The sequence below is a fragment of the Doryrhamphus excisus genome, chromosome 21, assembly GCF_030265055.1.
Source record: "Doryrhamphus excisus isolate RoL2022-K1 chromosome 21, RoL_Dexc_1.0, whole genome shotgun sequence".
NCBI lineage: Eukaryota > Metazoa > Chordata > Actinopteri > Syngnathiformes > Syngnathidae > Doryrhamphus > Doryrhamphus excisus.
In genome coordinates this window covers 15,280,615-15,293,733 of record NC_080486.1, presented here as the reverse complement: position 1 = coordinate 15,293,733, position 13,119 = coordinate 15,280,615, and the positions used below count along the sequence as shown (strand labels likewise).

Genomic DNA, 13,119 nt, shown 5'->3' with positions numbered 1-13,119 from the left:
AAGAAATAAACAAAGTGCTGCTCAAAACTGACCAAACATACTGCTCCATAGATTCATAATTACATTATTTTAAAAAAAAGCTTTGGTTTCGAGTTGGTCGACTGTGAACAAAGAAACCCCAAAATGTCATTTTCTATTTAGCGGAGATAATCATTTCAATTTCCAAGCTTCATGAAAAGTGAGCAGAAGGTTGGATTTGGAAAAATAAAAGGCCAAAAACAAACATGAGGTAAACCTGCTGTCATCTTTTTTTTCCTCCTCAGATTTGAAAGATTGTCAACATCATGAAGCTATTTCTCTGTACAATGTGCATAACGAGAGAGAGAGAAGAGAGCTTTGGTCCAGCACTGACACACCGAGTCTAGGCAAAACATAAACAAATAAATACATAAATTAATAAATAAATAAAACAAAAATCCCCCCCAAATTGTGACTAGTTTGGACTTTACTCAATGAAATTCACATTTCTTTCGTTGCTATATGACGCTCATGTGATAGGTGAGTAACCCAAAACAGCCTCTTTAAGACAAAAGTACTGGGACACATACAGGAAGTGACCTTCCTTTGATGGGAGTCCAAATGGTGATATTCCAAATATTTGCAGTCAGCATAGAATCGGCCAAAATATCTTTTGGGACTGCGGATGTCGAGCCTGACCAGGACCAGGTGATCCCAAACTGTCACAATGCATCATCTTGGCCCTTACGGATGAGGTAAGACCTCAAGGTTCCAACGCTGGCGTGCGTGAGGATAGGCTCACAAGGCGCGACCAAAGTGGCGTCGTGCTTGAAAAGAGCAGCCTTGAAGTTCAATGAGCGGTCTCAGGCTGGGCGGTGAGGCGGCGTCGACAGAGGCATGTCCCATTACTTTTGTGTACCTTTAGTGGAAGGGAATGTGAATAGATGGCAAATCGGGAGCCGTAATCATAAACAATAATCATGAGCAGCACACGAGAGGAGGATGAAGACGTAGAAATAAAAGGAGTGAAAGGAAAGTGAAAGGAGCTCCACAATTAAAGGGTTTTGTCGTGTGGAGTTATGGAATATTTGGGGCGTTACATGCGTTCCTTTTGTTACATATTGGCGTGACGCTAAAAGATTTACAAGGCTGCTGCAGCTGCTTGGCATGATGTTTATTAGTGGGGGGGCGGGGTTGTGGGGGGGGTTGTTTTTTTTTTTTTGGTTTGTTAAAAGTGAGAGGTGGAGTTTAGAAAAAGAGGAGAAAAAGTCTTTGAAAGTCAGTCCTTGAGATGATGTTCTTTGGCTATCGGGCTTTGGCAACAGAATGACACAGCGGCTCACCATCATCATCATCATCATCATCATGGAGTCATGAAATCTTTTAGAAAGACCTGTAAAAGTTGTACAAAGTCACACAATTATTATTATTATTATTGTATTTTTCTGTGTCCAAAAGTGAGCTTCATTTGTGGAATATTTTTTTTGGAATATTTACATCAAAAGAATGCAGGAGGGAAAAAAAGAAAGACGTAAAGCTTCCATCTGCGGGTAGAAATGTAGAAATGTCGAGCACATTTACATTAGAAAAGTATTCTTGGTACTCCGATGCAACATACTTTGGTAAATAGTGTTTTCATTTGGTTTGCTCTTTACTAAATCCCCCCCTCCCGTACCCCCCCACCCCCCACCCCCACAACAATTGGTCATTTACATCACATTGTAATCTCTATTCTTGTCTTTTTTTGGTTTCATGTACAGAAGAAGTGTGGAAATCACAAAGACAACACAAAGCTTTCACGAGTCCGTCCGCCATCTTGGTCGTGGAGCGGGGCCGCCTTGCTGTTTTGGTTTTGGTTTTGGGTTCATTTGGGCAGGTCGTCGAGGGGGTCGCCGAGCGGGTCCACGGGCGGCGCCCCCACCACGCCCATATCGGGCTGTTTCAAGCGCTTGATGGTGTTCTTGAGGGCCTGCCTCTTGTTGCAGAACCACACGCGCACCACCTCCCTGTCATAGTTGAGCTTCTCGGCTATCTCCGTCATTTCCTGTCCCGACGGGTGCGTGTTCTTCTCAAAGTGGGCGTTGAGGATCTCCAGCGCCTGCGGGGTGAAAGAGGTCCGCCGCTTGCGCTTTTTGGAGGGCTCGCTGCCGATAAACTCAGTCAGGTTCTGCATGCCGGACCGGTGGCGGGCCTCAGCCTCGGCCATCCAGCGCTCCAGAACCGGCTTAATCTTCTGGGCGCTTTTAGGGGTGATGTCCAACTTCTCAAACCTGGCAGGATATAAAAGGCCAGGGTTCAGTTTGCCTGTCAGACTGCTAGCTATCGTGTTCTCTTGGGCTTCCTGTGGTAGGAAAAAGTGGCTTCTCAGGATGGTGTGTCTGCATGGGGAGAGTTGAGAAAGAACAATCTTACTTAGGTGTCCTCGCCACAACACGGCACAAGCTGCCTGCCTCCTCCCGCTAACGCTCTCATCGCACTGCAGGTGGAATGAGGTGGAATGAGCCAGAATGCCGTCGGAATGAGCGTTCCTGGATAGTCCAAACATTCGGACTGCATTCTGAGGGCATTCCAAATATTAGAGCCCATTCGTGTGGCCGGCCCGAATGTTTTCTTTGTTTTAGCGTACTCAAACAGAATTCCAAACATTCTGATCGCATTGGGAAAAAAAAACACGCCGCCACATGTCATGGAAACATCGCTATGAAGCGTCTTTGCTTCAAACGCCAAGGAAAAAAGGAGCCGAAACGTCACCGACCAATGACGCCACGGCTTCCGAATCAACGGTTAACTTCTTTTTACACTTGCATTCTGTAAATTGCCAATCATTTGCTATGATTGTCTTGCAGTTCTATCGCAATAAAAGCATCCGGGATGCTTTGTGGACGTTTGATGTCGTGTCCAGTGTCGTGTTGTGCGATGCTTTTAAGTCCACCCAGAGCAGGAGTGGACCAACAGGTGGGATGGCGAGGCAGCGGACACTCTGGAGCCTCTTGGCGGAATAAACACACACACAAACACACACTAACACACAAACACACACACAAAACTTTTTTAATGGCGAGATGCGGAGGCACGCAGCAGGAGGTATTATTTATACTGGCAGCGCTGCATCGGAGAGTACATTAGTAAATATGAAGAGTCACCGGAGACCACAGAGGCTTTTTTTTAGGGGGGGGGCATGGGGGGGGAATCAACAAGAAGGCAAACGAGTGTAGAGCACTCCCCTTCAACGGGTGCATCGGCGCGAGGAGGAACAAGTGACCCTGAACGCACCACTCTGCTTCAAAGTGCCTCCTCAGACATGTGTCTATGTTTAGCCCTCTCTGTCTCACACACACACACATGTACACACACACACACACGCACACGCACACACACACGCGTGTCAAACAATACTTTTCACTGTCATGCATGTATTGTTACGCCGCTTAGGTCCCATATACCATCAGTAGTACAGGAAGTGTGTTAGACAGTTGAAGTGCTTTTAGGAAGCCCCGCCCTGTGTGTGTGTAGTTTGAATCCCAAAGAGACGTGTGTGTGTGTGTGTGTACTGTGCATTTCATCCACTTTTTACACACAGCTGACTGGCAGATAGTTGGTAGTGTCATGGATTTTAAGATGTGTAGCAAAGCCTCTTTTTTTTTGACATTGTCATTTATTTTTTTCTGGAGCTGTCCTTGGTACTTTTCACACATGACTTTAACATGAATGCAACTTAAATCATGAAAGCAGGACTGTTGGTGCTGCAGACACAATTTGATGAATCGCGACCTCCACTAATTTTGAAGGTCAAGTTGAAGTTTGTTGCTAATTTGTCCTTTTTACATTTTCCTTAAATACTAAAGTATGAACTAAAGTATGAACCTTCCTACCGAAACCTGAGATGAACATGAAATGATTTCATGGCTGTACCACTCCCAGACACTAGCTGGCCCACTCCCACGGCGTGGACATGCTACGACCCATCAAGCCGTTCTTTGGCATCACGTCTCCACCCCTGCGACGGTCTCACATGTCACGTGACGCCGACTAATAAAGCTCCAGTCAAAGTTAGTGAGCGATGAGAGGAGACAAGATGGCGGCGTCTGTCGGGCCTCTTCAAACGTAACGTTGATGTTAACCAAATGAGAGCACGCCCAGGCCGGGCCGCTACTTAAAGCATCAGCATGTCATGTCCCGTGTCTTACACACACACACACACACACACACACACACACCGAAGGAACAGCAGCCCACAGAGTGTTTATTTTTGAAGCTAATGGCTTTTAATGTATGTTATAAATATTTGAATTATGGCCGACTGTGTAAATATTTCATGTGAGGACTTTTGGACATTAGTTGGTCAAGGGCGGGGCTCATAAGAAGCCGCCAGGGGCCCCTGTACCGTTTCACATTTTATCGGACGTTTGATGTTGATGCGATGAAATTTTTAAAAGCCTCCCCGAGGCGTCGCGTCGCATAAACAGCCCAGGAAGTGAATTTGGACCAGAAGGAAGTCAGGAAAACAAATGGTGAAACGCGGTGGTTGCATGCTACGGTTGCCGCGGACGGCGTACGCCGATCGTCTCATGAATATGCGAGGCGGCATTTAGGACTTAAACGCTCCGACATGACAATCTTATTAGCGGACGACGGGATCGGCGCGGTGCTCTCCCGTGTTGAAGAGCGGCCTTAGTAATTATTCAATGCTCCTAAGTGCACGCTGTAATACACGCCGTCTATGTATTTTGCATAAGCGAGGCGCGGCTGTCATGTCAGAGGATTAGAGGCAGGAGAGGAGACGACAGCTACAATTATGGACTCTAATATCTGACTAATGTCTCCCAGAAAGTAGGACAGACTCCATGACTTGGTTCTCCTCCTTACCTGCAGATGGCGGACTGGCTGTAAGCGGGGCCCTCGGCGGCGCTCAGGGCCTGGCCCACCTGGGTCTGCGTCAGGCCCAGCGACAGGCGGCGGATCTTGAAGGCTTTGGCGAACTCGCGGATCTCCTCCAGGTTGACGCCGTCCACCTCGCTGGGGGCGGTCTGCGGGTCTGTGGGGACGGGCACACGGCTCAGGTTGGACTTCCTGTCTCGTCGTGTTATTTGTTTGCACAGCTTTGACTCATGATTGAGGGAACGAATACGGCCTATTATTACTAAAAAAGCAAATTGTACTTATTCCTGGCAGAAGAAGCGCTGTAATTGTGAATGTAGTACCGCCCATTGGCCACTAGGTGTCAGTAAATGTTACCCTTCACAGGCTTTTGCATTGAAACTCCTGTTTTGTGTGTCATCTTCGTTAGCTGCTCTCGTTCCCCGATATTATTCCCCTCATCGGTCGAATTTCCTCCCGTGGTGACTTCCTGCCAGCCCTTGCTGTGCCTCCTTGCCCGCTGTGTTGTTTTGCTACTTTGGCCCGTTTAGTGCGGCGTTTGTCTCTGTGCGAGCCGAATAAAAGCCTTCCTTCCACCTTCCTGCCACCGTGTCTCCGCACGGTGGGGTGACGCTACACGCAGTCTCAGCGGAACATGACACACGGTCTCATTTTCCGCATTCTGAGAGCGCATTCAGCGCTTTAAAGAAAAGCGATCGGGTCAGGGCGGGTTAAACGGCGTTGGCCCTCCGCAGCGAATGTGAAATAAACGCATGAATACAGACGCGTGGAGTGCGAATCCTTCATCTGCCGCATAAAAAGATGATGACACGGAGCATGTCGCTACATCTTCAGCTGATGAATAAAGAGGCGTTTTTTACATTCAGGCATGTAAACAGTATATTTGCAGGCTGGCGCTCGGACACAAAGCTGCGTTCAAGCAAACAAACTCCTCGCAGAAGTGCTGAATGTTTGCATGCCGGCGCGTCTTCAAACAACACAAACTTCACACAGTCCTTTCTGAAGAATTGGCCGGTTAATCAAAAGCGATTTGCCGCCGCGCGTCAGCGTCAGGTGCCCTGGCATCCTGCTTACTAAAGCAAAGTTTGCGCCGGTGAATTATTAATCTTGGTCATTATGGATGAATTATTAAAGGAATCCTCCAAGCGTATTTAAGCCAAAAATCTATGAGGCTGCCATCTCCCCCTGAGTGACGTGAGTGAGGCCGCGTCCTCCGCAAGCAAAAGTGTGAATGCTTGCAGGATAAAGAAATAAACACACGGGAGGGGTTTGGGTGGGGGAGAGGGGGGATGAGCAGGCACATTGATGAGCGTCTGGCTCCCTGCGGAGACTGTTTACTTAGCATTTGCTAATGGCGGACTTCTCCACTGCCCTGGCAACCACATCCTTTCTTATCCTAAAAGTTCACCTTTGAAACCTTTCATTAATGTGACTTTAACCGCAGCGAGATTTATGCTTGCGAGGATTTTTCAGTGCTCCGGTATGCGTTTTTGTGCGGGAATGGGAAACGCAACAAGTCCACCACGAGTTGATCAATGGCGACTTGCTTAGCCTCTTTAATGCAATCCCGCGGCGTTGTAGCCGTCCTCAAAATGAGTTTGCTTTGAGTCGACTTTGATGAATGCAATTCACTGGAATAACACAGACTTTGTGAAAAGGTAATGGCCGCATGTCGACAGGCAGCGTGCTGCCGTGATTTATAAGGAAATAAAAGACCCCCGTGCACTCACAATTAATTCATTATTTATATTACATTTTGGACATTTTATTCTATATTTTTTTTGGTCTTTGTAGAAATTGTATTTTATTTTTTTGCCCCCCTTATTATTATGACCGCATTTAAAAAACAGGAAGTGACCAAATGATCGGTACAAATAAAGTCACAGCAATGAAAGCATCCAACGCCGGATACTTACTGCTGACCAGCTGCCCCACGCTGAGCGCCGAGGAAGAAGAGGAGGTGGACGAGGAGGAGGAGGGCTGCTGGAGGGGGCTGTGTCTGTGGGGCATGTGGAGCAAGCCGGGCTGGGAGGGGGTCGGCCCGCTCGGACCCTGCTGGGCCTGAGGCAGCTAGAAACACACAAGCAGAATACCCATGGCGTCATTTAAAGCAATCACGTCATCGCTGATCATTCCACATCCATTTTTTAGAGCGCCTGTCTTCATTATAGAGTAGGCTGGAGCCTATCCCAGGCAAAAAATGTCAATTTTTTTTTAAATGACAATGCAATATTCGGAAAAAAAAAACAATCTTAGGAGCATAACATCAAAATATTAAAGACATTTTTTAAAGCAGTAATATTATGAGAAGCAAACAGCATAAGATTTTATTTTCTGCCAGCCAAATTAGATTGGCAAAGAGGTTATAATTAGTAACAATAGAAACAAAACAAAATAAAGTGACAATTTTTGTAAAGTTAGGTCAGAGAAAAAATGACAATGTTATGGGAATAAAGTCATAATATTGCGAAAATAATATAAGAACGTTGAAATATTTGGAAAATTTCAGAAAAAAACGACAAAAATGTGAGAATAGCCAATAATAATAATATTAATATTTTTCACCTTTCTTGAAATATATATATATAATATATATAAAAAAAAGTTTTTAGCATGTGCTGCTAAGGCGTAGAAAACCCATTCAAGAAGGGGGGGCGGGGCATGCAGACTCCAAGCAGCCATGTTCCTGACTGTGAGGCTGGCGTGCTAACCAGCGTGCTAACCAGCGTGCTAACCAGCGTGCTAACCAGCGGGCCCCCACGGCACGTAATTACATAATTAACAGCTGAATCTAACGAGGAATGCGCGTCAGCTTCACAGCTCGGACGGTTTCTCCTCCGAAACAGAAAACCGGGGCGGCGACAATTAAGTTTTGCACACGCGTGGCAGCCAGAACGTGAACTAAAAAGAAAAGCGGCGGCTCCAGCAGTCTTCATATCAAACATAATTCATGATCCTCTGATGGCAAAATAACAATGTGTTTTTTATGTTTTATGCACCTTGGAATTGCTCTTACAAGATCAACACTTCACTTTTTAAAAGCCGTTTCTGCCACATAAGCCCGGCCGGCTTTAGCTATTAATTATTCTCTCTGTGGCATGTGTTTGTTTGTTTGGGATGCGGGTGTGTCAACAGCGTTGCGCACGCTGTCAGGACTGCTGACAGGCTGGGAGAATTATCTGGCTTCACTGGAAATATTCCACACTGCACACTCTTGACAAGCGTAAATGATTCCCCCGCCGAACAATGTGTACGCCCGGGTCTTTGAAGTGCACGGCGCACCATAAAGGTTACGTAGCGATGCAGTAATTCATGCGAGAGCGCGGCGGCCCGCCGCAATTAAGTGTCCGTCTGCTGAGAGCTCGTCCGCGCCGCACTTTAGGCCGCTGAGTCAATAACGTTTACGTTGTGGAGAGGAAAGTTTGGGGCTTTTCATACGTAGAATGCATCATTCACTGAACTTCCCCTGCGACTGGAAGCTAGGAAATGTGCTCTAAACAGCGGGAGGAAGCAAGGAGGAAGCAGGAAGCGACATTACGGTCCGTGTTGCCCCCCCGCCACGCTTCACGTGTGCCATTGTCTTGTCTGGCGTGTTTGTTACCTGCTGTCCGGGCTTGATTGGCGACAGCGTGATTCCCTGGGTGTTGATGACAGGCAGGATCTGATTGCCGATCACCGTGGCGATGATCTGGCCTTGAGCGTTGGTCAGGAGCTGCGGGGTAATCGGCGGCACCTGCAGGGCCGGGTTACCGCCCCCTGATTGGCTGGAGGGCCCTGCAGAGTTTGGCATCAGTGGGATTGTTCCGATTATCTTGGGGGCGAAAGAAAGGAGACAAGACGCTTGGTTTTGTTTGGAGAGGAAGAAAGATGGCACGTGAAGGTTACGTGAATGGACAGACAGACGTACAGTAAATGGGCTGACGTTTACATCATGTGAATGTTAGATGTATGTGAATGGACAGACAGACGTACAGTAAATGGGCTGATGTTTACATCATGTGTGCATGTTAAAGACGTGTGTGACACGCCGAGGTGCTGAAACCAATGCGGAGTGAGCCCCCTTCCTGCCTGTTTGGGAGGGGAGAGACGGGGAAAACTCCCATGCACATGGCGATGTTTATGGAAGTACACCAAAGTTACTGATGGTTTGTATTTTCCCGTATTGCTAAAATGAATGAAGGAGGTTTTTGGGAAGAATTAGCAGCCATTTTTCGGCATAAGAAATCTTTGAGTGGACTGTTCGCCGTCCGCATGCGTGACGGTGAGAGAGGAACATGACCAAGCGTCCAGTGATGGTGCAAAAGCAAGTGAGGAGTGCTGGGAGCTCACAACAAAGGTCAGCACTGAGTGTGTGTGTGTGTGTGTGTGTGTGTGTGTGTGTGTGTGTGTGTCGGTGCACACCAGTGACCGTGTTATCCATCAGCAGGCAGGAGCGTGTGCATGCGTGACGATGAGCGTCTAAGTGTCTTTGTGTGTCTCTGCTGAGAGGCCTGAGCAGGAAGAGCCGGACGAGAACCAATAAGAAGGCGGAGGGGAGGATCAGGCTGGACCTGGTGGTTCCAATCCAACTCAGCAGGTCCCGGGGGAGGGGGTTGGGGGGTGTAATCAGGAAGGGCAGATCAGGAGGGGCGGCAGAGTGTCACGGCGTTTTAGCTCTCAGAGCCGGCAGAGTGTGGCCAAGAGTGGCGGACAGGAGGGGGACTTGGCGCCTCTTCACCGTGATGAAGGTTAATGTCATCTGGGGAGCGGCTCTCCGGCTTTGAGCGCGGGTCTCTGACATGCTCCACTCCAGCACGCCTCATTACACGGGAGCGGCTCGGCGTGCGGTCACCGCCATTGCAAATTCTCTTATTCGGACGGCGGGCTCCGAGCTGAGCGAGATTGTCTTTGTGTCTTTGTGACGGTGCTTTCTGTCTTCGCACTCGTGTCACGCCTGGAGGTGGATGTCGAAGTAGTCACAGGCGGCGGGGAGGGTCTTACTTAATGTCACGGCTACACTGTCGCAGTATATTCACCAAAGAGTAAAGTAATACTGCTGTTTTTTTCAAAAGATGTACTGCAAAAAAGACCCCCAAAGATCATGTAATGATATGATGCCCTGCTGCAACGTAAAAGTCAGCCTTTAAATGAACATCCCGTCCCAAAGCAGCAGAAGATGACTTGTAGCTTCTCCCCAGAGGCCCCCTCCTCCCCTGACATAATCGGGGGGGGATCAGCCAGCGAAAGGTGGGCCGGCAATCTGTAATTCATCCCGCCACGCCTCATTTGCTTACGCTGCTTCGCATTAGGGGAGAGATAATTTATCTCTCTCTCTCTCTGCGAGCTCGCTTTACAAACGCCCTCCCATGATCTCCTGCCACTTAGCATATTTCATTGCGCCGCTCGGCGGAGCCCCCAGCGGATCCCCCAGCGGATCCCCCCGCTTTGCATGCCGGCGTGGCGGGGGGAACTTGTTCCGCTCAATTATTCATCATCATCGCACTAAGTGGTTGTTCCATAAGCATAATAAAAGAGCAGGCGGGTGACAGCTTAGCTTGTCCCGTCATGCCATGCGTCTGCTCGCAGGTGAAGCTTTCATGGCGGGAAAGGATGCGAGGAAGAGGCCTGGCGGGGAATGCTGGAGTATTTAGGAATATCGCGGTTCCGCTTGGATGATTCATTATTATCCTTATCCGTGTGTCACAAATACTGTTACTTAACATCTTAGCACTTACAGTGAACTGCAAGAATAAAGAAAAAAGTACTAGTACTATTATTTGCATTATTTATACAATGGCAATAAAAAACAGTCACGGGCCAACAATGGCACCCGTGCCGCAGTTTGGAGAGCAATATTTAAGTAAGAATATTAATGCATGAATAGCAGAACTACAGCATGTTGCTAAGTAAGGTTGCCATAGACACCAACCAATTAGCTTTATTTCTCCAATACAACATGGAAATGGAACTTCAGCACGTCCATGTTGGTAAGCGAGAAGGATTCAAATCCTGCATACTGTAACAGCACCATGTGAGAAAAAGCACATGGCTCCACATATTGTCATTTATTGGAAGAAGACATCAAGGCTGAGAAGATGTGGTTATACGTGCTCATCATTAGGATTTATTTGGCTTTGGTAGAGATCTGCGTTTGGCTGTTTTTCTTTCGTTTGTTGTGTTTGCAGCCTGCTGAGCGTTGGATGGCGTCTTCGCCTACTGAGAACATAAACGGCCACTCTCTGGTAAACACTAGGCTTTGTTTTTTTTAGCTTTTCTGCGTAAAACGTCCAAGCATTTGTTGGCGCTCCGGCCCGGTTTGAAGTTTACATTAGACTGTATGATCTTTTTTTGGGGAGGGGGTGGCTGCGCTGCGATAGGGCAGAGCCTCCGTCTGAATAATGCCAGGGAATAATGAGCTGGGGAGCAAAGGCTGTAGCCCAGGGCTTTGACCGTCTCGGTGACCTGATTATGTCAGGGAGTGTCAGCGGCAAAGACTACAAAAGCACAGTGCATCGCATCAAGTCCACATCCACGCTGATCCGTGCCCAGAGCTGCAGGCACCTCCAGAGCCACCAAAGTCCATACTGTCTCATTATCAACATTTAGCATCAAGCGTGCGGACTGCGGTGCCCGCTCGCCGGGGTAGCATGGAGACTTTAAAGACTTTAGACTCGCCGTCGTCTCCATCAAATAGCTTTTTGTTTCATGTCCTGTCCTTACAGGTACGCCGTCCAACCAAAAGTCAACATATTGAGGCCAGTCCATGCGTTAACAGGATGAACGTGTGTGCGGCGGCATGAAGAGGTCCGTGTAGGGTATACACACACACATACGGGGTTGATACATTTTCCTTGAATACGTGCAGTGTGCACCTGCAATAAGATGATTCATTAGATGGGGCCTGGCGATGACAAGCATCATCATTCAAGCCTCTGGCTACTGATGGAACAATCCTGCAGCCACCTTTAAATATGACAAGGTCAGCGTTTTGCTGCGACGGTCGCATGCGGATAAGAGGAGGAAGGCCTTTGTTTATACTCCCCCCCCAAAAAAATATCCTAATATATGGCCGGGTGGCTACTACACAGTGCAAACGAATACTGAAGAACGACACTCAGAGGAGCGGGTCCAATCGCCTTTTCTCCATCTGCAGTGTTGACCAGTTCCTGGGCCTCACCACCAGTACGCTACTTTTACTGGGAATGTGATGCAACAAACAACGATATTCCAGCATCGGTGCTCACCTGTCCTTGAGCGTTGGTGACCAGCTGTCCGGAGGCTCCTTGCAGGTTTGACAGGGCGTTGCCAAACGCCTGCGAGCCGGCGATGGATCCCATGGCGGCTGCTGCCACCGCCGCCTGGCTGGCCAGAGGATTCAGCTGCTGGGGGGGGGAGCATATCTCATGTTAATGTTGGGTCCTGGATTACGAACATCATCAATGAATCGTGTTGGTGAGGCAAGAAGGACGGGGGTCTGGTAATGGTGGCTGGAAGGTCCCTGGCGGGGTTCCCAAAGGTGTGTGCGACGGAACCCAGCGGGAGGTTCAAGGCCAGCGAGGAACGCTGTGAATAAGTGACCATTTTACCGCTCTAAGTGCTTCCCCCGGCCCCCAGGGGCTCCCCACGGGCGCCGGTCTTCATGCCTTCAGCATCCCGCCCTCACAATGGAAGCAGACCGTGGCGTCATGCTTGACGATTTCAGCAAGCATCCCTCCCGTGTCATACTTTATGTCTGGCGGCGTACTTTGGAGGGGCGAGAATGAGCAGCTTCACGTCTGTAATGGACTCGTCGGGTCTGGCTCGGGCTCCTCGCGCCAGGGAGAGTCCGCCGCAGCCACATAAATCAAGCTAACCGGGTATTAGGGGGCTGCAAACGCACCGCTGATTTGGTTGCGGTGCAGCAGAGCAAAGTCTTATTAGGTTGACTAAGTAGATGAAAGAGCGCAAGGAGATGGGAGACTTCCCGATTATTCCCCGGAATAAAGAGTAAAGAATAAAGCAAACAGGACCGCCGGCTTCCTGGTGGCAACAAAGTGAAGCAGATTTGGTGTAAAAGGCAACATTTCTTTTCAGTCCAGCGTGGCTGGTGTGAGATCATTCAGTTATCACAAGCCAACCACCATATATTATTACACTTTCTCAAATCAAATGATGGGGGTGGGAATCAATACTTTTTCATTGACAGTAAAGGTTAAGCACATTAAGAATGACACTGCATTTGTCTTATGAAATCATATTTCATGTTGGTGGCCCTCAAATTGGCCGTGATTGATATTGGCTCCCCGCTTCTGAAAGTCATGCACT

At 48.4% G+C, this 13,119-nt stretch overlaps 1 protein-coding gene across 7 annotated transcripts in view; it reads right to left on the bottom strand.

The window, feature by feature from the left end:
* Positions 1 to 1,187: 1,187 nt before the first annotated feature.
* Positions 1,188 to 13,119, bottom strand: part of LOC131108523 (POU domain, class 6, transcription factor 2-like) — a 50,619-nt gene continuing 38,687 nt past the window's right edge. For 4 of the 7 annotated variants that reach the window (XM_058059531.1, XM_058059532.1, XM_058059533.1 and 1 more), the window contains 5 exons: positions 12,060 to 12,197; positions 8,438 to 8,647; positions 6,753 to 6,906; positions 4,825 to 4,993; positions 1,188 to 2,336 (listed from right to left, as the gene is read on the bottom strand). In XM_058059531.1, the coding sequence (XP_057915514.1) occupies positions 1,823 to 2,336; positions 4,825 to 4,993; positions 6,753 to 6,906; positions 8,438 to 8,647; positions 12,060 to 12,197 (1,185 nt within the window). In that variant the 3' untranslated portion in view covers positions 1,188 to 1,822. The remainder of the gene's footprint in view (positions 2,337 to 4,824; positions 4,994 to 6,752; positions 6,907 to 8,437; positions 8,648 to 12,059; positions 12,198 to 13,119) is intronic. The other 3 variants (XM_058059536.1, XM_058059534.1, XM_058059537.1) reach the window with 3 other exon arrangements.